At 43.3% G+C, this 21,760-nt stretch overlaps 2 protein-coding genes and 1 non-coding gene across 4 annotated transcripts; 2 read left to right on the top strand and 1 right to left on the bottom strand.

Annotated features, from left to right (window-relative positions):
- Window positions 1–824: 824 nt before the first annotated feature.
- On the top strand, window positions 825–3,703 carry LOC112728095 (GTP-binding protein BRASSINAZOLE INSENSITIVE PALE GREEN 2, chloroplastic-like). 2 transcript variants are annotated; one of them, XM_029290820.2, is made up of 4 exons: window positions 825–1,553; window positions 1,740–1,840; window positions 2,107–2,275; window positions 3,115–3,703. In XM_029290820.2, the coding sequence occupies exons 3-4, from the start codon at window positions 2,216–2,218 to the stop codon at window positions 3,358–3,360; spliced, it is 306 nt and encodes a 101-aa protein (XP_029146653.1). In that variant the 5' UTR covers window positions 825–1,553; window positions 1,740–1,840; window positions 2,107–2,215; the 3' UTR covers window positions 3,361–3,703. The 2 variants fall into 2 exon arrangements, with proteins under 2 accessions (XP_029146653.1, XP_072065747.1); XM_072209646.1 differs by having other exon boundaries at window positions 937–1,553; window positions 1,740–1,844; window positions 2,111–2,275.
- Window positions 1,206–1,308, top strand: LOC112731922 (U6 spliceosomal RNA). The gene has a single exon (XR_003167671.1). It is a non-coding gene; the product is annotated as a U6 spliceosomal RNA (small nuclear RNA).
- Window positions 3,704–17,294: 13,591 nt separating the features above from the next.
- Window positions 17,295–21,473, bottom strand: LOC112728096 (F-box/LRR-repeat protein 3). Its single transcript, XM_025778081.3, has 7 exons — window positions 20,482–21,473; window positions 19,841–19,972; window positions 19,615–19,719; window positions 19,001–19,524; window positions 18,391–18,685; window positions 18,044–18,295; window positions 17,295–17,940 (listed from the first exon to the last, which is right to left on the bottom strand). The coding sequence occupies exons 1-7, from the start codon at window positions 21,142–21,144 to the stop codon at window positions 17,875–17,877; spliced, it is 2,037 nt and encodes a 678-aa protein (XP_025633866.1). The 5' UTR covers window positions 21,145–21,473; the 3' UTR covers window positions 17,295–17,874.
- Window positions 21,474–21,760: the final 287 nt, after the last annotated feature.

Genomic DNA, 21,760 nt, shown 5'->3' on the forward strand with positions numbered 1-21,760 from the left:
TAAATGTCATTAAAACTAAAATTATGATTAAAATACACAATAATTATTTTCTTCATATTAAACATTGATAAAACTTTGATAGTAAATATTTCAGACAAAAAAATACTGATATTTCGAATAATGAGACAGAGCAAAACCTAATTTCGCTTTTCTTCTTTACATGTATGTCACTAAAATTTCTCTAGTCGGATTTGAGTGTTGTTTATGAAGTCTTTCCAATAAATAACTTCAAAATTTTTTAAACAAATGTGGATATCCAATTATTAGCAGCATAAAATTCATGAAAGTTCCTGGTAAAGTTTTGAAAAAGAACCCAAAAAGTAAACGAGCAGGTCAAACTTGGTTCCATGTAGTGGTTAGCACTCTGGACTTTCAATCCAGCGACCTGGGTTCGACTCCGATTGGACCTTTTTTTCTTAATTCTTCTTGGGCTTTTGGTTGTGGGCTTGTGGCGGTCCAAGCAATGTGCATACCAACAACCCTACCATGCAATTTCACTCTACTTGGGAAGTGAAACAAATAATAAACCAAGTGAAAGTAGAATGTAATGAGTCTTTTTTTTTTTTCGTAACTAGAATGTAGAGAGTCTAATGACACTATGAATGTTATTTTCAACTTACTATAGTCAGGTTAATGTAACAGTAAAACTAGTGATTGTGGTATTTGGTCCTTTAATCAAGGGGTGAGAATTTGTGTTGTCACTCCTGCAAATGAAGAGACTTCCATAAAGAGCATGTCATGTCATGACTAGTCGCGTAAACATTGCAAAGTGATTAATCACTATTGTTACTTATTTATCTTGTTTATTCATACAAATTGAGAGCAGGAAGAATAAAAGAAGCATAAGTAAATATTACTAGTAAATAGTAATGAATAATCCATGAGGTGTGAATAGTGATATGTCAAGTCAAGTCATGGCAGGCCTAGACAAGAGAAGAGTCTGAAAAGGCTAAAAGGCCTATGATCTATGCACGTTGAAGCCAGAAGTTCCTCGTTAATGACCATTTAGCCACACCGCCAAAGAAAACAATAAAAAAAAATGTTTCTTCTCCTTCATTTTCCATCAAGCGAGGGTGAGAACTGAGAAGTGAGAACTTGTTGGTATTCCACTATTCTTCATCTGGTTTCAATGGCAAAGAAGTCTCACATCGGCTGAAGATTTAAGAAACACGTGTGTTATATACGAGAGGTGCAACCAAAGGCTTGTCCCTTCGGGGACATCTGATAAAATTGGAACGATACAGAGAAGACTAGCATGGCCCCTGCGCAAGGATGACACGCACAAATCGAGAAATGGTCCAAATTTTTTTCGCTATTCTTCCGCGGATTTCTGATTTCTTCACCTCCTCTTTGCAATTTTCATCCTTCTTCAATGGATATTTGTCCTCTTTTTGGGGCTATCGGCGATACGGATCTTAAAAATTTGCGGACATACGGATCTTAAAAATTTGTTGTATTTGTCATCGGCGATGAAAATCAACTAGCATGCCAGATTCAAGGATTGTAAATGTGTCCTGCTTCCTTTGTGGTTCTCCCTGTTCAAAGTTAAACAAGTATGAAAAACAAGATCTAGGCAATTGCAATTTAGAACTTCCAAATCATCCATGAATTAAAGCTTTTTCATTGTGACTATGTAGTTTGATAATCATAGGAATAAGTTTAGGGTTCGTCAAGAATCCAAAACATAGAACTTGAATACAATTTTTTGTCAGCTAAGACTAAGATGTTTGACACTCCAGGGCTCCTGCATCCCTATTTAATGTCGATGAGATTGAACAGGGAAGAGCAAAAGATGGTTGAGATACGAAAGGAACTTCGGCCTCGATCATATAGAATCAAGGCAAGTTATTTAATGGCTTACTGCTATTGCTTCTCTCTAAGTTGTCATTAAGCCTTTTTTATTATGTAGATTATATGTATCCTTTATGCACATTGTTTATCCATTAAGGGCTATCAGAAATGGACAATAGTTTTGTTTTCTTTATTTCCCCTAATAAATGGAAACTCCAGTTAATAAATCGAGATAGCAATTTCTTTGGTGTCGGTATGTAAATTTCAGAAATAAAGATGTGGTTTGGAACTTTACATACTGGTTTTAACTTACAGGTAGGGCAGGCAGTGCACATTGGTGGCTTGACAAGAATTGACTTTATTAAAGCCTCTATTGAAACAATATATGTAACAGTTTGGGCATCACCAAAATGTTTCTCTTCACATGGGAAAAGTAGAAAATGCTGAAGAGGTTTGGGGTAATCATGTTGGTGTCAGGTTGCAGGTAAGCATTTTCTTTTTTTTTTCCACAAATCTAAACATGACTATATAAATCATTTTAGTATTAAGGTTTAAATTTGCATTTTACCTGAGCTTCAAATATGTTTTTCATTTGATTAATTGCTCTTTTATGTTACTTTTCAGTTGATTTTGTTAGATTATAAAAAGGAAAGGTAGAGAGACATTTTGACTTTATTTGTCAAAGAAATGTACTTTATAATCCAGAAACAACCCTTTGGTTAGAAACGGGATGAAAAGCTACCATATTTGTTGTAGTGTGGAATCGGATTTGATAATGGGACTTGATAGATCGAAATAATAATCAATTAGTTGGAAAAGAGTGTGTTGAAGATGAAGAAAAGTCTCACTTGAGAATTTAAAAATTTAGAGTTACGAAGCAAATAATCTATGGAAACATACCTAATTCTATATATCAAATTCTTTTGGAAATAAAACAGCATTTCATGTGCATAGTATATCCATTACGTTGTTTCCTTCTTTATATCAATGTATGTAGATATAATTTGCATTTAAATACATTTTTGTCCAAACATGTAACAAAAACAAGGGTAATATCCTAAATCAATGTTCAAAGAATTTTTATATCTTATTAAATAATGATAGGGATTTATACAAAATCGGACAGGTGAGTAAGTTGTCTAACAAAACAAAAGGTTGAGATCTGATATGGTAACTAAAATTTGTTAGGAGCTAAAGTGTTCGTCTAGAAATTACTTGGAGACTGATTTGAGGTATTACTAAATATAATCTATTCTCTCTTCCCCTAAAATACATGATATCTAATTTTGCTCTAACATCATTTCTATTTGCATCTTATTTCAGCCTCCCATTGGCAATAAACGCGCTGCTGACTTAGGCACATGGCAAGAAATGGAAATTAAGGTATCTGGAACTAGTTGGGAGGTCAACAGTATTGACATAGCGATAGCTGGCTTAGGTTGGTATTCTCTGTGCCTCAAAGGGGAAGCAACCATGAAACTGTGGACCTTTGATGGTGTTGAAGTAACCTTAAGAGAGCCATTGGTCCTTGACCAGGCCCGGTCCCTCGAGAAACCTGGTTTTGGTTAACAAGAGCCATCTCTGATGCTATTGGCAACCAAACCAAACTTGAAGCTCAAAAAAAGACAAAAACTTGATGATCAAGATACAGATTTTGTGGGGGCAGGTTTCGAACTATCACCTTGAGCAGAAATTTTTAATATCATTGCAAGAGTACTTTCAGGTGAAAATAGAAGATGTAACTGAATTTGACATGTTGCAGAGACAATAACATGTTTTTAGCTAGAAGTTTTTTGTGCCGGTCTTCTCTTTGCTAGTTGGTGTGAGAACCAACTTCCAATTTATAAATAGAGAAAGTAGAGATAAATGTAACCCTTCTTGTTTAAATGTTATGTTAATTGATTTTGTAGTATGTATGTAGTTTGTATGTAGGGGTGCCCTTCCAATTTATAGATAGAAAGTAGAGATAAATGTAACCCTTGTTTAAGTGTTACATTTATTGATTTTGTAGTATGTATGAAGTTTGTATGTAAGGGGTGTTTAGTTTGCGATTTGGTTTCTTTTTTTATGAAACCATCTGTTACGGCCTGGCCCAAAACTCGCGCGGGTCAACCCGACCCGAGTTCTCGCCGGCCCAGTGGTGCGTCCTCCACCCGACCCGGACACGCGTCCCGTACGGCTCGCACACAGCCGTGGGACAACACCTTTGAGGGTATGGGCCTGCCCACTGGAAGGGCCCACTACTGACATGTATATAAGGGGGAGGTTGGCTCTCCCCCCAAGGTACGTCACATTCTTACACCACCTCCTTTCCGCCTGCACATATTCTGACAAGAGCGTCGGAGTGTCTTTGCAGGTGGCACCCCCCTCTCCGTACAAAGTGCTCGGGATCTCGCCCACTCGGGACCAGGAAACCACGACCAGACGAGCCCCTCCACCATCCGAAACGTTGACCTCAGGGTCTTAACCCGAACCGTCCGGTACCCGGCCTACCGAACATTGGCGCCGTCTGTGGGGACTCGGACTCGTCCATGGACTTCGTGCTGGTCCAGACTGGGACAGGTTCCGAGGTAGCGCCTCCCGCGCTCGGGGGAGGCGCCGTCGCGATGGAATCCCGGCGACAGCAACGGTCGCCCCCGAGGGATGCAACGCAGACTCACGAAAGACGCCCCTTCGGGGGGACGGGTGATAACCATGCCAGGATAATGCAGGAACTACGCCACAGAATGCAGGACTTAGAGCGTAGGCTAGCAGAAAGAGAGCGCGACCAACGCTCCCCAGAGCGGAGCCCCACCCGTTCCCGCTCAAGGAGCCGCTCGAGGCGCACGCCGAGCCCCCAACACGAGTCGGAGAGCACTGAGGAACGGGTACGCCCCAGAAGAAGAAGTCGCGACCCCATTATCTACGCCCGACACGAAAGGCGGCGCGCGTCCAACAGAGGCGACGAGGAAGCCCACCGCGAGAACAATGAGTCGAGAAGAAATGCCCGAGGACCCGTCATAATAGGAGCGACCCCTTTCCACCGCTCTGTACTCGAGGTCCGACTACCAAAACACTTCGACAAGCCGACAGACATGAAGTATGACGGAACGCAAGACCCCCTGGAACACTTGACGGCCTTTGAGGCCAGGATGAACCTAGAAGGGGTGGGAGATGAGGTCAGATGTCGCGCTTTCCCCGTCACCTTAGCGGGCCCAGCAATACGGTGGTTTAACAACCTCCCACAAGGCTCAGTGACCCAATTTTCCGACATCAGCCACGCCTTCTTGGCTCAGTTCACAACCAGGATTGTCAAAGCCAAACACCCAATCAATTTACTGGGGGTGACCCAGAGACCCGGAGAGCCGACCAGGAAGTACCTGGACCGTTTTAACGACGAGTGCTTGGAAATTGACGGTCTGACGGACTCAGTGGCAAGTTTGTGCTTAACGAACGGGCTCTCGAATGAGGATTTCAGGAAACACCTCACCACGAAGCCCGTCTGGACAATGCAAGAGATCCAGGGCGTGGCCAAAGAATACATTAATGACGAGGAAGTCAGCCGGGTTGTGGCTGCCAATAAACGGCAGCCCGCCTACAACCAACCCCGGCACTTCGAAGCCAGAGAAAGACCAAAGGAACACGCCAAGGACGGCGGTCCGAGTAAACCATCCAAACCATTCCCCCGAGTTGGGAAGTTCACCAACTACACCCCCCTCACGGCATCGATCACTGAAGTTTTCCAACAGATAGCAGAAAAGGGGATACTGTCGAAGCCCCGACCACTGAAGGACAGGACGGGAGGAAACAAGAACCTCTACTGCGAGTACCACAAGGGTTACGGGCACAAGACCCAAGACTGCTTTGACCTAAAGAATGCCCTCGAGCAAGCTATCAGGGACGGCAAACTCGCCGACTTCTCCCACCTTATAAGGGAACCAAGGAGACGCAACCGGGACAACGACAACGAGGATAGACCCCGACCAACAAGACGACGACAGGAGCCAGAGGGTGACGATCACGGTCTCACAGTGGTAAACGTGGTGACGGCCAGGAATACCGCCCGAGGTCGAAATCGGCGCAGAAGAAAGATGCCAAGGTCTTAGCGGTCTCCACCCCACCTGTTAGAAGTCTTAAGGGTCTCCCACCTATCTCTTTCGGCCCGGAGGACCAATGGTTTGACGAAGTCCCGGAAAGTCCGCCCATGGTCATCACGGCTAGGGTCGGAACTGGCCTCGTCAAACGAATCCTGGTAGACACGGGGGCAGACTCAAACATCATGTTCCGAAACGTTTTCGATGCCCTGGGACTGAGAGATTCCGACCTGACGACCCACCAGCACGGTGTGGTAGGGTTAGGAGACCACTTCATCAAGCCAGACGGAATCATCACACTCCCGACCTCTGTGGGACAAGGGCAGAGACGAAGGACAATCATGGCAGACTTTGTAATATTACGAGATTCGACGGCCTATAACATCATCCTGGGGAGAAAGACCATTAACGACCTGGGGGCAGCTATCAGTACGAAACTACTGGTGATGAAGTTCATCACCGATGACGGATCCGTGGGATCCCTCCGGGGCGACTTGGAAACGGCGGTCGCTTGCGACCATGCCAGCCTTTCTCTCAGGAAAAAATCCAAGGAGGCGTCAGGGGTTTTCCTGGCCGACCTGGACGCCAGGGTAGACGACAAACCCAGACCAGAGCCAGAAGGAGACTTGGAAAAGTTCAGAGTCGGCGAGGAGCACGATAAGTTCACATTCATAAACAGAAACCTCCCGCACGAAATAAAGGAGCCTTTGATGGAGATGATCAGGGCTAACGCCGACCTCTTTGCCTGGACGCCTGCCGACATGCCGGGGATAGACCCCCAGCTCATGTCGCATCACCTGGCCGTAAAGGCAGGAGCCAAACCAGTGGCCCAGAGAAGGAGGAAAATGTCGCAGGAAAGGGCAGACGAGGTAGCCAAGCAAACGGCCAGCCTCTTAGAAGCAGGATTCATCCGGGAATTGGATTACTCGACTTGGTTGTCGAATGTGGTTCTGGTTAAAAAACACAACGGGAGGTGGAGAATGTGCGTAGACTACTCTGACCTCAACAAGGCTTGTCCCAAGGACTGCTACCCCCTACCTAATATTGATACGCTCGTCGACGCAGCGGCAGGGTACAGATATCTGAGTTTCATGGACGCCTATTCAGGGTACAATCAGATACCGATGCACCGACCCGACGAGGAAAAAACGGCGTTCATAACGCCATGGGGCATCTATTGTTACAAGGTAATGCCATTTGGCCTAAAAAACGCAGGAGCCACATACCAAAGGTTGATGAATAAGATATTCATCGAACTCCTGGGCAAAACAGTGGAAGTTTATGTAGATGACATACTCGCAAAGACCGCCCGACCTGACGATCTCCTGAGTGACCTTAACGACGTTTTCTCGTCCCTACGACAACACGGCATGAGGCTTAATCCACTCAAATGCGCGTTCGCCATGGAGGCCGGAAAGTTCCTAGGCTTTATGATCACCCAAAGAGGAGTGGAAGCCAATCCCGAAAAATGCCAAGCGGTCCTTCAAATGAAGAGTCCGGGTTGCATCAAAGACGTCCAGAGACTTGCTGGGAGATTGACAGCTTTGTCCCGTTTCCTCGGCGCATCGGCGGCAAGGGCCATACCTTTCTTCAACTTAATGAGAAAGGGAATGACGTTCGAATGGACACCAGCGTGCGAAGAGGCATTCAACCACTTCAAGCAAATCTTGGCGGCACCACCAGTCCTCGGGAAACCCAGAGCCGGAGAACCGCTCTACCTCTATCTATCAGTAACCGAGGAAGCGCTTGCCGCGGTCCTTGTTACAGAAGAAGCAAGGACACAACAGCCCGTCTACTTCGTGAGCAGGGCACTCCAAGGACCAGAGCTGAGGTACAGTAAACTGGAAAGACTGGCGCTGGCGCTCCTAGTATCCTCCCGAAGGTTAAGACAATACTTCCAGAGTCATCGTATAGTCGTGAGGACAGATCAGGCGATTCGGCAAATACTACAAAAACCTGATTTGGCTGGTAGGATGATGACCTGGGCCATCGAGCTCTCACAATATGACCTACAGTACGAGCCGCGACACGCAATTAAGGCCCAAGCGATGGCAGACTTCTTGGTGGAAGTAACAAGCGACCCTCCCGAGGAAGCGGGCACACGGTGGAGGCTTCATGTGGACGGAGCCTCCAACCAAACGTCCGGGGGAGCAGGGGTCATCTTGGAAAGCCCAGCAGGGGTCATCTATGAGCAATCGACCAAGTTCGAGTTCCCCGTGTCGAACAACCAAGCAGAATACGAGGCTCTCCTAGGCGGACTAATGCTGGCTCGGGAAGTCGGGGCGACGAGAGTCGAAGTATGCAGCGACTCCCAAGTCGTCACCTCGCAGATAAACGGGAGCTACCAAGCCCGGGACCCCCTCCTCCAAAAGTACTTGGAAAAGGTTAAGCAAATGACAAGCCAGTTCCAGGAGGTCATTATCCAGCACGTTCCAAGAGAAAAGAACACACGAGCAGACCTTTTGTCGAAGCTCGCGAGCACAAAGCCAGGATCGGGTAACCGGTCGCTCATCCAGGGCATGGTGAAGGAACCGACGGTCGCCCTCCACCTGACGGAGTCGAGCCCCTCATGGCTGGACCCCATTACCAACTTCCTGGAACTCGGCAAGTTGCCTGAAGATGAGAAGGCGGCCAAAGCTTTAAGAAGGGAGGCGGCCAGATACGCAATCATACAGGGACAATTATTCAAAAAGGGACTCAGCCAGCCCCTATTGAAGTGTCTGCACCCCGACCAAACGGACTACGTGCTTAGAGAAGTCCACGAAGGGTGTTGCGGACATCACATCGGGGGCAAAGCCCTGGCAAGGAAGCTCATCCGAGCAGGATACTACTGGCCAACAATGATGAAGGACTCGAAGGAATTTGTCACAAAATGCACAAAGTGTCAACAAAACGCCAACTTCCACAAGGCGCCAGCCTCCGAGCTAAGCTCGCTAACGACTACACGTCCTTTTTCACAATGGGGAGTCGACCTCCTGGGACCCTTTCCAGTCGGCCCAGGACAAGTCAAATACCTCATTGTAGCCATTGACTACTATACCAAATGGGTAGAGGCTGAACCACTAGCCACGATATCGTCCTCCAACTGCCGGAAGTTCATGTGGAGGCAGGTGATAACCCGTTTCGGCATCCCAGAGGTCGTTATCTCGGACAATGGGACCCATTTCACCGACAAGAAGTTCATGGAATTTCTCTCCGGCCTGGGGATAAAGCAAAAGTTCTCCTCAGTAGAACACCCCCAAACAAACGGGCAGGTAGAGGCCGCAAACAAAGTCATCCTTCTTGGTCTAAAGAAGCGCCTAGACAGTAAGAAGGAAAACTGGGCCGACGAACTCCCCTCCGTCTTATGGTCCTACCGGACAACCGAGCAAAGCGCCACGGGGGAAACCCCCTTTCGCCTAACCTACGGGGTCGACGCGGTAATACCAGTCGAAATCGGCGAACCAAGCCCCCGACTACTCCTCGCGGGCATGAGCGAAGCGATTGAGAAAGACCTGATCGAAGAAACAAGGGAGATGGCTCACCTAACAGAAACGGCGCTGAAACAAAGAATAGCCCTACGTTACAACGCAAAAGTCCTCAAACGAGACTTCGAAGAAAGGGACCTCGTCCTGCGACGCAGCGACATCGGCGTCCCGACCCCAGGAGAAGGCAAGCTGGCGGCAAATTGGGAAGGTCCCTACAGGGTAAGGGAGGCACTCGGCAAGGGCGCTTACAAACTCGAAAAACTTGACGGCAAGGAAATACCCAGAACATGGAACGCAAGTAACCTAAAGAGGTTCTACTCCTGACACACCGGCTCACCGACCAGGGAGCCTAGCCAGATAGTTAGTATTCGCCCCATCCACATGTTAATTCAACTTGTTTATTTACTTTGTCAAATACTTACCCAACTGACGAGTAATTTTCACTTGTTCAAATTTTTTACTTGTTAAAACTTTCTTACTTCATATCTGCTCCTCGTGACCAAAATCTAAAACGGCACCCCGGGACTGATCACCCCGGGAGCCAGACGGCTCATAGGCCTCAACCAGTTCGACGACTACGCGACCGAATCGGTCCGAACTGCTACCAAATGCGAAAACGGCAAGACGGGCACAAGATATAAGCCCGCCCAGAATAAACGGTAACACGAAAACGACAACACGACAAAATAATGAAACAAGCAAAAATTGTAGCAATCAAACGACGATAGATTATAAAGCGTCAAAATACGGAACGGACAAGTAAAATTGTTCAAGGCAAACAAAACGACAAAGTATCAACAAGTTGTTCAACAAATGCATTACAAAATATCCTAAGTTACGAGACTTCACTTCCTCGGCATATCGACAATTTTCCCGTCCTGGATAGTCTTGAAAACACCAATTGACGACGTCTCGAAATCAGGAGCAGCAATCTTCAGCTGGGCCTTCAGGGCATCTTCGGTCATCAAGATGGCATTCTTCCCTTGCTCCTTGGCCACCTTAAGCTTCTTCCTAATATCAACGGCCTCTGCCTTAGCGGCTTTCGCCTCCGAGATGGCCTGCTCCCGCTCCTTTTCCAAAGCGACAACTCGACCCTAAGCGGCGTTCAGTTGACCTTCCAATGTCATCTCACGCTCAAGAAGCCGAGCCACGGTCTCATCGGACGCCTTTAGCCTCTCCGCAACAAACGACGACTTCTCCTCAGCAGCATTAAGCTTTCCCCCCATCTCGGACAGCTGACCCTGGAGGAGCTCAACTTGAGCCTTAAAGTCATTATTCGCCTTAACAGAAGACTCAAGCTTCCTCCGAAGCGCCTCCATACCAGATAGCTCAAACTCGGCCTTCCGAGCTATCACGGCCCCGCGAAGCAAGGTGCGATACATCCACCTCGCCTGCCCGGACAGCTCGGTTGCATGAAAATGCTCTTCTGTCCCAGGTATCAGCTGGGAGTCAATGAACTTGGAAGCATCAAAATTCCTCTCCATTACGGTTAGGACCCCCTCCGGGCTGGAAGACATCTTTCGTTTCTTAGGGGTGTGGATAAGCTCCACGTCGCTATCCGGATGAGGGGAGAGGGTCGCCTTCCCGTCAGCAGGTCCTTCCTCATGGGCAGGGGAAGCCGGACCCCCTAAGCCCTGCTTTCCCGACGTCTCGGTATCCTGGGCAGGGGAAGCCTGGCCCTCTTTTTCCCCTGACGGACCCTCCGACTTGCCGGCGTCCTTCTCCTCGGCATTCTCATCATCACTAGCCTCAAAGAAGGTCTTCATCAGATCTAGACCGGTCACGGTGGCAGACATTTCCACTGCGAATAAACAACAAGAACGTTAGTCGTCAAACCGGAAATAAGAAGAACAACGACAAAGAAACATAGACAAATAAGAAAAGTAACTCACGAATATAGCTCCGGCCGGCCTCCCGTTCACCCATAAGAAGGTGGGGATTCACAGGATTCTTTTCAAAGATAGCAAGAAGAACGTTCGCTATATTCTTATCTACAGCCGACAACCTCTTGTACGATACTTTCACAAAAGGATTCGACCCCGCGCCGAAGCTCCAGTAAGTCTGGATAAGGCGCTCCCCCTCTAACGACAACCAGAAGGGGTGGCGACCCTTGACGGGACGAACCTTGAAATACTTATCCTTAAAACCATGGTAGGAATCCTCAAAAAGGCTAAAAATCTTCCTACCCTGGGCAGCACGGAAAGAAAGAAACCCTTTTCTTGCTTTCCCCTGTTTGGAGGGGTTGGTAAGGTTGAAATAAAAGAGAAAAACGTCCACCGACGCCGGTAGCTCTAAGTACTCGCAGACCATCTCGAAACAGCGGATCGAAGCCCAGCTGTTCGGATGAAGTTGAGACGGGGGGACGGATATCCGGTTCAGCAGCGCCATTTGAAAATCGGAGAACGGTATCCGAACACCAACTTGTGTGAACATGGATTTATAAAACCAGATCCAATCGGGGACGCGAGGAGAATGAAAATTGAGCTCGTAAATACGCTCATGAGGAAGCGGGACAATGGCCTCATAGTTGGCCTCCTCATCAGTACCCCCACACAAGTAGCCGGCTTGCCGGAACTCCGTCAGCTCCCCCAAGTCCATCTGGTTGGGTGAACTCCTTATATCGTCGGTCACCCAAGCATACGGGTCGTAAGCCGCAGCAGATCCGGAAGACCGGGAGACAACGCGAGGCATACCTACAGCGGGGTACCACTCCGTTAGTCTATGAGGCCGGGAGCCCGAAAAATTCTCAGAAACTATACCTTTTCAACTCAATCATAACCATATACGACTAGAAACTACACCTACCTCACAAAATCACCCAAAAAGGCCTATCCTGGAATGGTACCCCTTCCCTAACTCACCTATCCCAACACTACAAAAACCTCTTAACAAAAATAAAACCAGCCATGCAGTAGATGCAAACAACAAATCACACAACAACAGAGCATAACGCAGATACCAGAAGAGAGAAACCAGAAGATTACCTGGAACGATGAAGGAGATCTGGGCTGGAAGTTGAAGCAGGAAGGAGTTCGCGCAGGAAGCTTTGGATGATTAGGGAGAGAAGGAGTTGGAAATGATAGGAGTGGGAGGTGGATAGGGAGAAAACTGTTTAAAAACCACCCCCAAAAGCGCGAAAGGGAGCAGGGGCAAGATAGTCTTTGCGCACGGATTTTTTCAAATCATTATGAGCATTAAATGCCCAGCGCGGAGAACGAAACGGCAAACAGATGCCACAGCAGATCAAGAGACACGCGCACAAGAGACGCGTCCCTTCCACGATCAGCCGACCCAACGACAACGCACGAGTGTAAACATCACGCGCCACCAATGGCCTCCACGGCCATCGCTGACGCGTCGGGGGCACTGTTACGGCCTGGCCCAAAACTCGCGCGGGTCAATCCGACCCGAGTTCTCGCCGGCCCAGTGGTGCGTCCTCCACCCGACCCGGACACGCGTCCCGTACGGCTCGCACACAGCCGTGGGACAACACCTTTGAGGGTATGGGCTTGCCCACTGGAAGGGCCCACTACTGACATGTATATAAGGGGGAGGTTGGCTCTCCCCCCAAGGTACGTCACATTCTTACACCACCTCCTTTCCGCCTGCACATATTCTGACAAGAGCGTCGGAGTGTCTTTGCAGGTGGCACCCCCCTCTCCGTACAAAGTGCTCGGGATCTCGCCCACTCGGGACCAGGAAACCACGACCAGACGAGCCCCTCCACCATCCGAAACGTTGACCTCAGGGTCTTAACCCGAACCGTCCGGTACCCGGCCTACCGAACACCATCCAAACCAAACCAATTGTAATTTGGTTCGATTTTTCGCTTTTTACAGTGAAAAGAACCAGTATTATGCAGTGAAAAGAACTTGTATATATTTTTATGCATCTTATACTACCATGATAAAATAAAAATCAACGAAAGGATTTAGCTTTTATTCAAAAAACAAGACAACATAAAATTAAGCCATCCTTGCCTAACAAAATTAAGACATAAATTAGAACAATAAATTTAAAACAACATAAATTAGAACATCATACCACAAACTCAAATTAAATTATTAAAACAGTGAACATTAAAAAATTAGATAATTAAAACAACACTCAACAAATTTCAAACAAAAATTTTCAAATAGAGTCACAAATTTTCAAAGTAGACAACCACAACTTATCAAAGTTGCAAGAACAAATTAGAAAGAATAGTCTTAATCTTGCATGAAGACCCCACAACCAGGGCAAATTGGTCCACGACTCTCATCCTCGTCTCTCCACTCACTCAAAAATGGGTTCCTACCCTCTTTCCTTGGCGTGTTTCTTTTTTGTGTCGTTTGAATGGCGTAGTTGTCGTTTATTGCAAGAGCAATCAAGTAAGGAACTTTTCTAGTCCGAACACAATTATCTACACTCCATTAATGTAAAATGACGCTTTAGCTAAATAAGTATAAAAAATCGAAGAGCACAGTGCGATAAACTCTTAAGTGGTTGATGAAGTGCGTTGTTAAAGAAGAAAAATTTGGATGTAGGAAAATAAGGATCTACAGAGAAAAATATTGCCATGGCTTCCAATGCATGAAGCGAAGTAGAGAGAAACACTGGTTCAAGTTATGCAGTTGAGGGAATGAAGAAGAAGGACAGGATTATAACGATGTGAAGAAGAAAAGAAGAAAAAAAAAGAAAGAAGAGTAAAATTGTTGGGCCTGTTTGGACTTCGGCCCGTTACTGACAAAAAAAGTTTGTTTAACTTATGACCACGAAAATGCCACCTCGTTTGACTATATGAACTACCATCTCGGTCCTCTCTATTTTTCAAAGTGACAACACATTCTTTAAGATAAAAACGATACACTTTAGTCTCTGTCCTCTATTTTTATGACACAATGCGATCCTTATGAGTATTTTTCGAGTTAAACACCAAAGTAGTCCATGAGATTCACAAAATGCACCGATTTGATTCCTGACTTTCCAATTACACTATTTATGTCCTCGACTTTGGAAAAAAATGCATCTAGTTAGTCCCTTCCTCTTTTTCCGTCGAAACTCCTTCCCGGCGGCAGTGATTTGACAATTTTTTGCCATGCTGGAGTTAGAATTGCAGTAGAAGGAATTGGGTTTGCAGTTGATTGATTTGGAATTGGGTTTGTAGTTGATTTGTCATCTGGGGTTTGATTTGAGCTATTCATAGGTGTTTTCTTGTTAGTCTGTAAGTCACCATGGCAAACCTCTTGTGCTTCATAATCAAGTAACATCACAGCCCCTTTCCCTTCCATCAGTTCAGGTGTGGAAACTCCATGTTCAAAGTAAACATCAACTACTCCATCATTTCTCTCTGCATGGAAGCACATCTCCCTTAGTTCATCATCACTGGTCAGAGCTCTCAGTCCCACCTCCAAGCTCCTGCCGAGAACCAGCCACCAGCACTCAACTACCTTGTCATACCCCAGCTCCTTGAAATAGTTTCTCACGAAAAAAACATCAAGTGTATCTTCATCTAAATCTCCTAAGCAACTTCAGTTGTTAGGTGAGTAAACCAATTTTCTATCATCATTCTTCTTAAACGTCCCACCATGGTGAAACATGATATCCAGCAATTTTTCTATCTACACTGAAAAACAGGTATAACAATTTATCTAATGTATGCTACTGATAATACAATCAAGAAACCACAGTAGAAAATATTCTAATATTGTTTAAAAACAGATACTTCATCACATTACCATTTAGAAACACCCTCATTTTCTGTGTGAAAACAGAGCATTCACAAAATCCAAACCCACACCACCCAGTGCAAGAAACCCTACCTAATAATATAGGATTCAATGATTTTTCATCAATCAACACAAAATTTCCAACTCAAACTCACAACAATGGATACCTTAACACTATAAAAAATAAATAAAAAAAATATTTTATTCACTGCATGCCTACCGTGTCAGGGGGCTTTACGAAGAAGTTTTGCTCCTTCCTTCTCCAATTTTGAACGACCGATTAGCAGGTTTCGACCTTATCCAATTTGCGTCACCACATAAAACCTCAGCAGGACTAGCGAACCACGGGGTATGAAGCTTTCGGTTCGAACGAGATGAAGAAAATGAAGTGGCAAAGTAATCTCTTTGAATATGGAGGTTTTAACTTTCGGTAATTCTTCCTTCTTGAAGCGGCGTCGTTTTCATTTTTTAGCGCCAAATCCTAATGCGACGCCGTTTTCCATAGTCCAACATGGCAAAAACATTGCCACATCACTGCCGCTGGGAAGGAGTTTCGACGGAAATGGGGGAAAGGACTAGCTAGGTGCATTTTTTCCAAAGTCGAGGACATAAATAGTGCAATTCGAAAGTCAGAGACCAAATCGGTGCATTTTGTAAATCTCAGGGACTACTTTAGTGTTTAACTCGTATTTTTCTATCAACTCTGAACAAAAAACGCATGTCAGAATTTAGAAATGGACAAAACCTAATTGTCTCTAAATTAAATTGGTTAGAAGTTTATTTGTCCTTCTTCTTTAAATAATCTTTTTCAAATTATTTTTTTATTCATTATAATAATATTTTTTTCAATAAATTATTGAATATATGATATAATACTAATTAATAAATTATTCAAATTTAAAAATATCATTCATTATGAAATTAAATAAATAATTCTCAAAGATAATTTTTAAATATATAAATAATAAATATTGAAATACGGTTAATACATTAATAATAATAATAATCCTATGATATACTATTAGTATTATGATTTAGATAATTTTCACAATAAAACAAAAATTAATAAACACATTATTTGATATATAGTAAAATTTTTTGAGTAATAATAAATTTAATTTTTTCTCTCTTTAAATTAAATTAATAATTCTATTTGATATCTTTACACTAAAATACACTATGAGTAGACAACTAATACTAAATGAAATAAAACATAATATATATATTATGAAAACCATTTATAAACTCAACAAACCAAAAACATCAATAATATTATTAATCTAGTATTTCTCTATGCTTCGCTTCATGCATTGGAAGTTTGGAACCCATGGCAATATTCTTCTCTTTAGCTCCTTTTAATTTTCCTGCGTACAAATTTTTCTTCTTTAACAACGTACCTGATCAACCACTTAAAAGTTTGCACCATTTCATAGGTAAGAACCTAGAACCTCACTTCATGTTGTTTTAACACCGTGCTCTTCGATTTTTTATACTCATTTTGTTGAAGCGTCATTTTACTTTAACGGAATGTAGACAATTATGTTCGGATTAGAAAAGCTCCTTGCTTTATTGCTTTTGCGATAAACGGCAGCTCTGTCGTTCAAACGACACAGAAAAGAAACACGCCAAAGAAAGTGGGTAGGAACCCGTTTTTAAGTCAGGAGAGATTAGGATGAGAGTCGTGGATTGACCTGGTTGTGGGGTCTTTTTGCATGATGAAGATTCTAACCTTCTTGGGTATTATCAACAAAAGAACGTGAAATCGAAGATGAACTATTAGATGAGGATAATGATGTTTTTTATGATGATGGTGTAGAAGACGACGAAAAAGAAGATGAAAATAATGATGATGATGATGATGATGAAAATGACAGTGATGGTGATGATGATATGGGATTTCTGGATGGCATTGAAATTAAATTTGGAGGTATTGAAGTATTACCGGATCATTTTGATAGATTCTAATGAATGGGAAGCTAGTTTGTTTATTTGTTCATTATAGTTTATCCCAATTAAACAAGGCGGTTTAAAAACACTCAATTTGGCTCTTGTATAGTATAGTCCTTTTTCATAAAATGACACTCCCTTTTCTATGATTTTGTATTTTTGTGTCTGTTTTATGATAATTCTTTCTTATGTCTCCAGATAAATGTAAAACAAATTTGTTAGAATGAAAGTATTCCAGATATAAGTTCATGAAAGTTATGTTGCCGAAGTCATTCACTAAATTTACAAGAAAGAATAAGCACACAATATTTCCCCCAAAACAATGGTTGAAACTTGAAAGTTGAAAAGTAGTTACAATGTTTTTACACATTTGATTTCTCATGTTGCTACTAACAGGACATAAAATATTTAATTATTACCCAAAATTGAAGGGAAAAAAAGGATTGCCCCTGCAATCATGCAAACATTTCCAATAGGACTACTACTACAAAAATAAAAGAAAGAAGTTACAACTTACAACAGTTTTTTTACACATTGATTAACCTGCTGCCTGGGGAAAAAAAAGGGAGGATTGTCCCTTTGCTTCAACAATCTAGTGAATCTACCAAGAGCCCTTTTCACTTTCAGACCGTCATGTAGCCCAGTTCCATCCCTAGTCTTGCGACCTAAAAAAAATTCAAGCTTCTATCTGAACCTCCCTCCTTGGACGTCTAGCCTCCAATGGACGAAACAAATTCACACTTTTTTTATCCATTTCACTCTGTGGTGGAGGTGGAGGCCCAGGGACGAGGAGGAAATGGTTGAGTTCTGCTAATCATCCAAGACTGAGCAAAATGTGAAATTCTTCGCAAACTCACATATCAAACGCCATATGCAAACTTCAAATCATCAGTGAAAATCATGTGGCATTATATCTTCTACCTGTAATTTCCAACACTTGGGATCCAATTCGGCCTGTCCATGATATATGATAAAAACCTCAGTGATCAATACTCTTGCTTAACTAAATTAGTATTTTCTCCAAGTCTCAAGACAGAGATCAGACATGGATATATACCTGAAATACTTTGTCTCTCCATTCAAACACACAACCTCGTGCTTCTATGTGTTTTATAAGCTGCTCTGGTAGCATAAATCTTGTCGAACTATGGAGCTTTACTTTTGTGAGCCCTCCGCATGTCAACAAGGCCGCAGCAAGTCCTCCTGGAGCCAGGCCCTGCTGGTGAAGCAGGACAAAACTTTGTAGGGAACTGATACTAGCAAGTGACAGCAGCCCGACATCTGTAACCGAACTATACGACAAATTAATCTGCAAGACCAGCAATGCACATAACGTTAGAATCTTCAGGTGTGATTTTCCAGCATCTCTATGAGTCATAGAGAAGTGAGAAACAAGGAAAATACCTGTCTTAGATTTTGGGAGAAATGAGCCAGCTGAATCATCCCGCTATCATCAATGTTGTAACACTTCTTGATGTCTACCCGGCGTAGTTGTCTGCAACTCATTGCAATAACTGTTAGACCTAGCGATGTAACAAGAACACATCCACGAATTTCAAGGGTCTTCAAATTCGGACATTTAGACAAGGAGATCAATGCACTATCACTGATACTAGTACAATAGGCTGCATTTATTGTCTCAAGGCGAGGGCAACCGTGAGCAATTGCTGAAATGCCCAAATCTGTTATTCCTGTGGACCTGAGAAGGAGAAGAAAAAATTAAAATAAATCCCTGGTGACAACTCATGGTGATCTTTCAGTTAACTGTTCAATTGATAAAATTGATTCTAGATTTATTTAACCAATGAGCAACCCGTAAAATTTATTGAAGCCAGTTCTGCTAGATCTTATGTGATTTCAATGTAGTGCATATTTTCAACCTAATTCAATTTCACTTGATGCAAAAGAATGATGTTTAAATTAAAAGCAAAACATAAAATTGAAATTGTCATATAACACCAAGGATGCATACATTATACATTAAATCTAAAGCCTATAAATTTGAATCACAAACCTGTAGAGATCCAGCTCCTTTAAATTTGAGCAGCACATGCCGACATAGGCGAGTCCTCTGTCCGTTATGTTCAAGCAAATTCCTACTTTCAGGACGGAGAGTCTTGAACAACGAGAAATGGACTTAAGACCTTCATCGTCAATTTCATTATCTGTTAGGTCAAGCTCCTGAAGTGAATGGCACTTCTGTCCAATCAAGATAAATGCTTCTTGTGAAACTAGAGTGCACGACTCCATTCTGAGAGATGTGAGATTAGTGCAAGAATTCGCAATGCTGGCAATGGAGACGTCAGTTATCTTGCGGCAGCACGTGATATCAAGCTTCCTCAAATCTCTGTGTTTAGACACGAGAAATGAGAGAGCTTCATCCGTCACTCCCATGCATTTGCTTAGACTTAGTTCCCGAAGTGAAATGCACAAATTTCCAATGGCCCTTAATCCAGCACAGGTAACCAGGCAGCCGTCTAATACAATTGATTGCAACATGGAGAGTTTACTCAAACCATCAGCAAGAGCAACAGTCACCTGGAAAATCAAATAACAACAATTAGCAACAATTGAAACCATCGAGCCCAAGTACTGAAAACAAAAAATTTACCAAGATATAACAATTACAGGAGAGCCATCTGCCAGGATGAGTTGCTCCATGCATCCAGAAATACTTGTTAACTTGGCCAGACCAACATGACTAATATTTTGACAACCTTTGATATCAAGTTTCTGCAGAAGGCAGCAGGTAGCAAGTTAGATCAAGAAAACAAGTGCATAGTTGAAGAGAAGGAAAAATCAATAGTACACCAATTGATGCAAACAAATGTTCCATCTAAAAGAAAATACATACCTTTAGCGTCCTGCACCCTTGTTTGAAGACATCGTCTGCAAGGCTGTCATCATCAATGCCATAGCATCCTTCAAGGACCAAATCTTCAAGATGTTGCAACTTAAATATTGATTGCAGGCATTTGTCTGTGATCTGCACAACACAATAAACAAATTAGACAAACAACATCAACCAGATCTTTCTAAAAACCTATAACTCAATAGGAAAAACCGACCCTACATTCAAACAGTAATAAGTAAATTTAATATCAAAAGAACAGCTCAAACGCTATATACTATTGATGGTATCTAATGTTGTTGTTTCTCATAGTAAACCAATAAAAAACTAACTGGAAAACCAATTCATTATTTTTGCTTTTCATCACTAACTTATCCTCACTTGAGCTGCTTCAGTTTCAAATACACTTGGTAACACCATCAACAATTATTAACAAGTAATAGTAATAATTCACGGATTCCAATTCCAAATATACATAAAAATAAATAAATCAAAATATCAAACATGTGGAGGTCATTAATCCAACCCGTAATTTCAATCACCAACCAATTTTCCATTTTTGTTTCAAAAAACAAATAAAGACGACACATCATAATACTAACTATTGAACCAAATTAGAGACAAGAACAAGAACAAGAACTCACAGGCAAATAGGAGAGATCCAAACTCTGAAGGTCCTTGCACTTGATCGCAAGCAACTCAACCCCCAAATCACCAACACCAACGCACCATTTCAAGCTTATCAACTTCAGCTTCCTGCAACCCACCGCTATACACCCGATCCCCATGTCCGTAACGAGCTTACACCTAGCCAGCCACAGCTTCTCTAAATTCTTCGCACGCGCCACCGCCGCCGCCGCCGCGTCCCTCAGTTCCGTCGCGTTCGACAAATCCAGCTCCGCCAAGTTCGGGCAGTTGACAACCACGCTCGTCAGCCCCGCGGCGGTGAAGAATCTCGACCTGGAGAGATCAAGTCGGCGGAGCGCGTGGCCGCACGCGCCGGCTAGCGAGTTGAGCGTCGGATCAGTGACGCGCGGGCAGAGGGTTAGGTCGAGGTTGGAGAGGTTCGGGTAGCGCGTGAGGAGGCGCGTGAGGTTGTGGTGGTCGGAGCGCAGTGGTCGGAGGTTGCGGCGGTGGCGGGATTCAAGTGAGTGGAAAGAGCGGCAAACAAGAGCGAACGATTTGAGCGAAGATGGTTGGTTTTCGAGGAAATCGAGGATTATGAAGATGAGTTCTTCCGATAACGCATCGAAGGGGTTGTTTCTACCGTGGTCCATAGTTGGGTGGAGTAGTTTCTGCTTCTTCATTATTTGTTTTTTTTTTTTTTTCTCTTTTGGTCCTCCAAAGAAGAAAAGAGAAGAGGAAGAGGAAGAGGAAAAGAGTGAGTTGTTTTTGTTATAACGGTTTAACAGAAGATTTATTGCTTGATGATTGATTTATTGGAGACGAGAGAGGAAGATGGGTGAGGTGTTTTGTTATAAGGACTAAAATGCCCCTATCAATCACTTGTCATCTTTTATATTTAAGACTAAATAGAGCGTTGTGTACCTGCCGGGCTTATCTATCTACACTTTCAAATGACAAAAAAGTCCCTTGTTCCCTTCTATTCCTTTTCAACTTGTGTTGCTCCAACCCCCAAGTCAGGTGCTAGGTACAACCTAGTTTATTATGTAACATTCATTTCAAGGATAATTGCTAATAATTAACTTTCATATGTTTTAATTTTTTATAACAATTAATATAGGTTGGATTTATTTATTAAAAAAGTATATACATATCAAAAATTAATTATCGTGTCAATCGATATATTTATGTATAAATATATATTATTTAAATTATTTTTAATATATATTTTATATTTTAATATATATTTTATATTAATAATTAATTTAATGTTTAATTTTTTGTATACACCGTATATGT

The sequence above is a fragment of the Arachis hypogaea genome, chromosome 12 (genome assembly GCF_003086295.3).
Source record: "Arachis hypogaea cultivar Tifrunner chromosome 12, arahy.Tifrunner.gnm2.J5K5, whole genome shotgun sequence".
Classification (NCBI taxonomy): Eukaryota; Viridiplantae; Streptophyta; class Magnoliopsida; order Fabales; family Fabaceae; genus Arachis; species Arachis hypogaea.

What these genes read in the sequence shown, in the direction of transcription:
- LOC112728096 (XM_025778081.3), bottom strand. Translation starts at nt 21,144, where the DNA reads ATGAAGAAGCAGAAACTACTCCACCCAACTATGGACCACGGTAGAAAC. An exon ending in TCCTGGCAGATGGCTCTCCT is followed by an intron (nt 19,525 to 19,614) that starts GTAATTGTTATA and finishes TTGATTTTCCAG; the next exon opens with GTGACTGTTGCTCTTGCTGA. An exon ending in TCTCCCAAAATCTAAGACAG is followed by an intron (nt 18,296 to 18,390) that starts GTATTTTCCTTG and finishes CTGGTCTTGCAG; the next exon opens with ATTAATTTGTCGTATAGTTC.
- LOC112728095 (XM_029290820.2), top strand. Translation starts at nt 2,216, where the DNA reads ATGGGAAAAGTAGAAAATGCTGAAGAGGTTTGGGGTAATCATGTTGGT. An exon ending in ATGTTGGTGTCAGGTTGCAG is followed by an intron (nt 2,276 to 3,114) that starts GTAAGCATTTTC and finishes ATCTTATTTCAG; the next exon opens with CCTCCCATTGGCAATAAACG.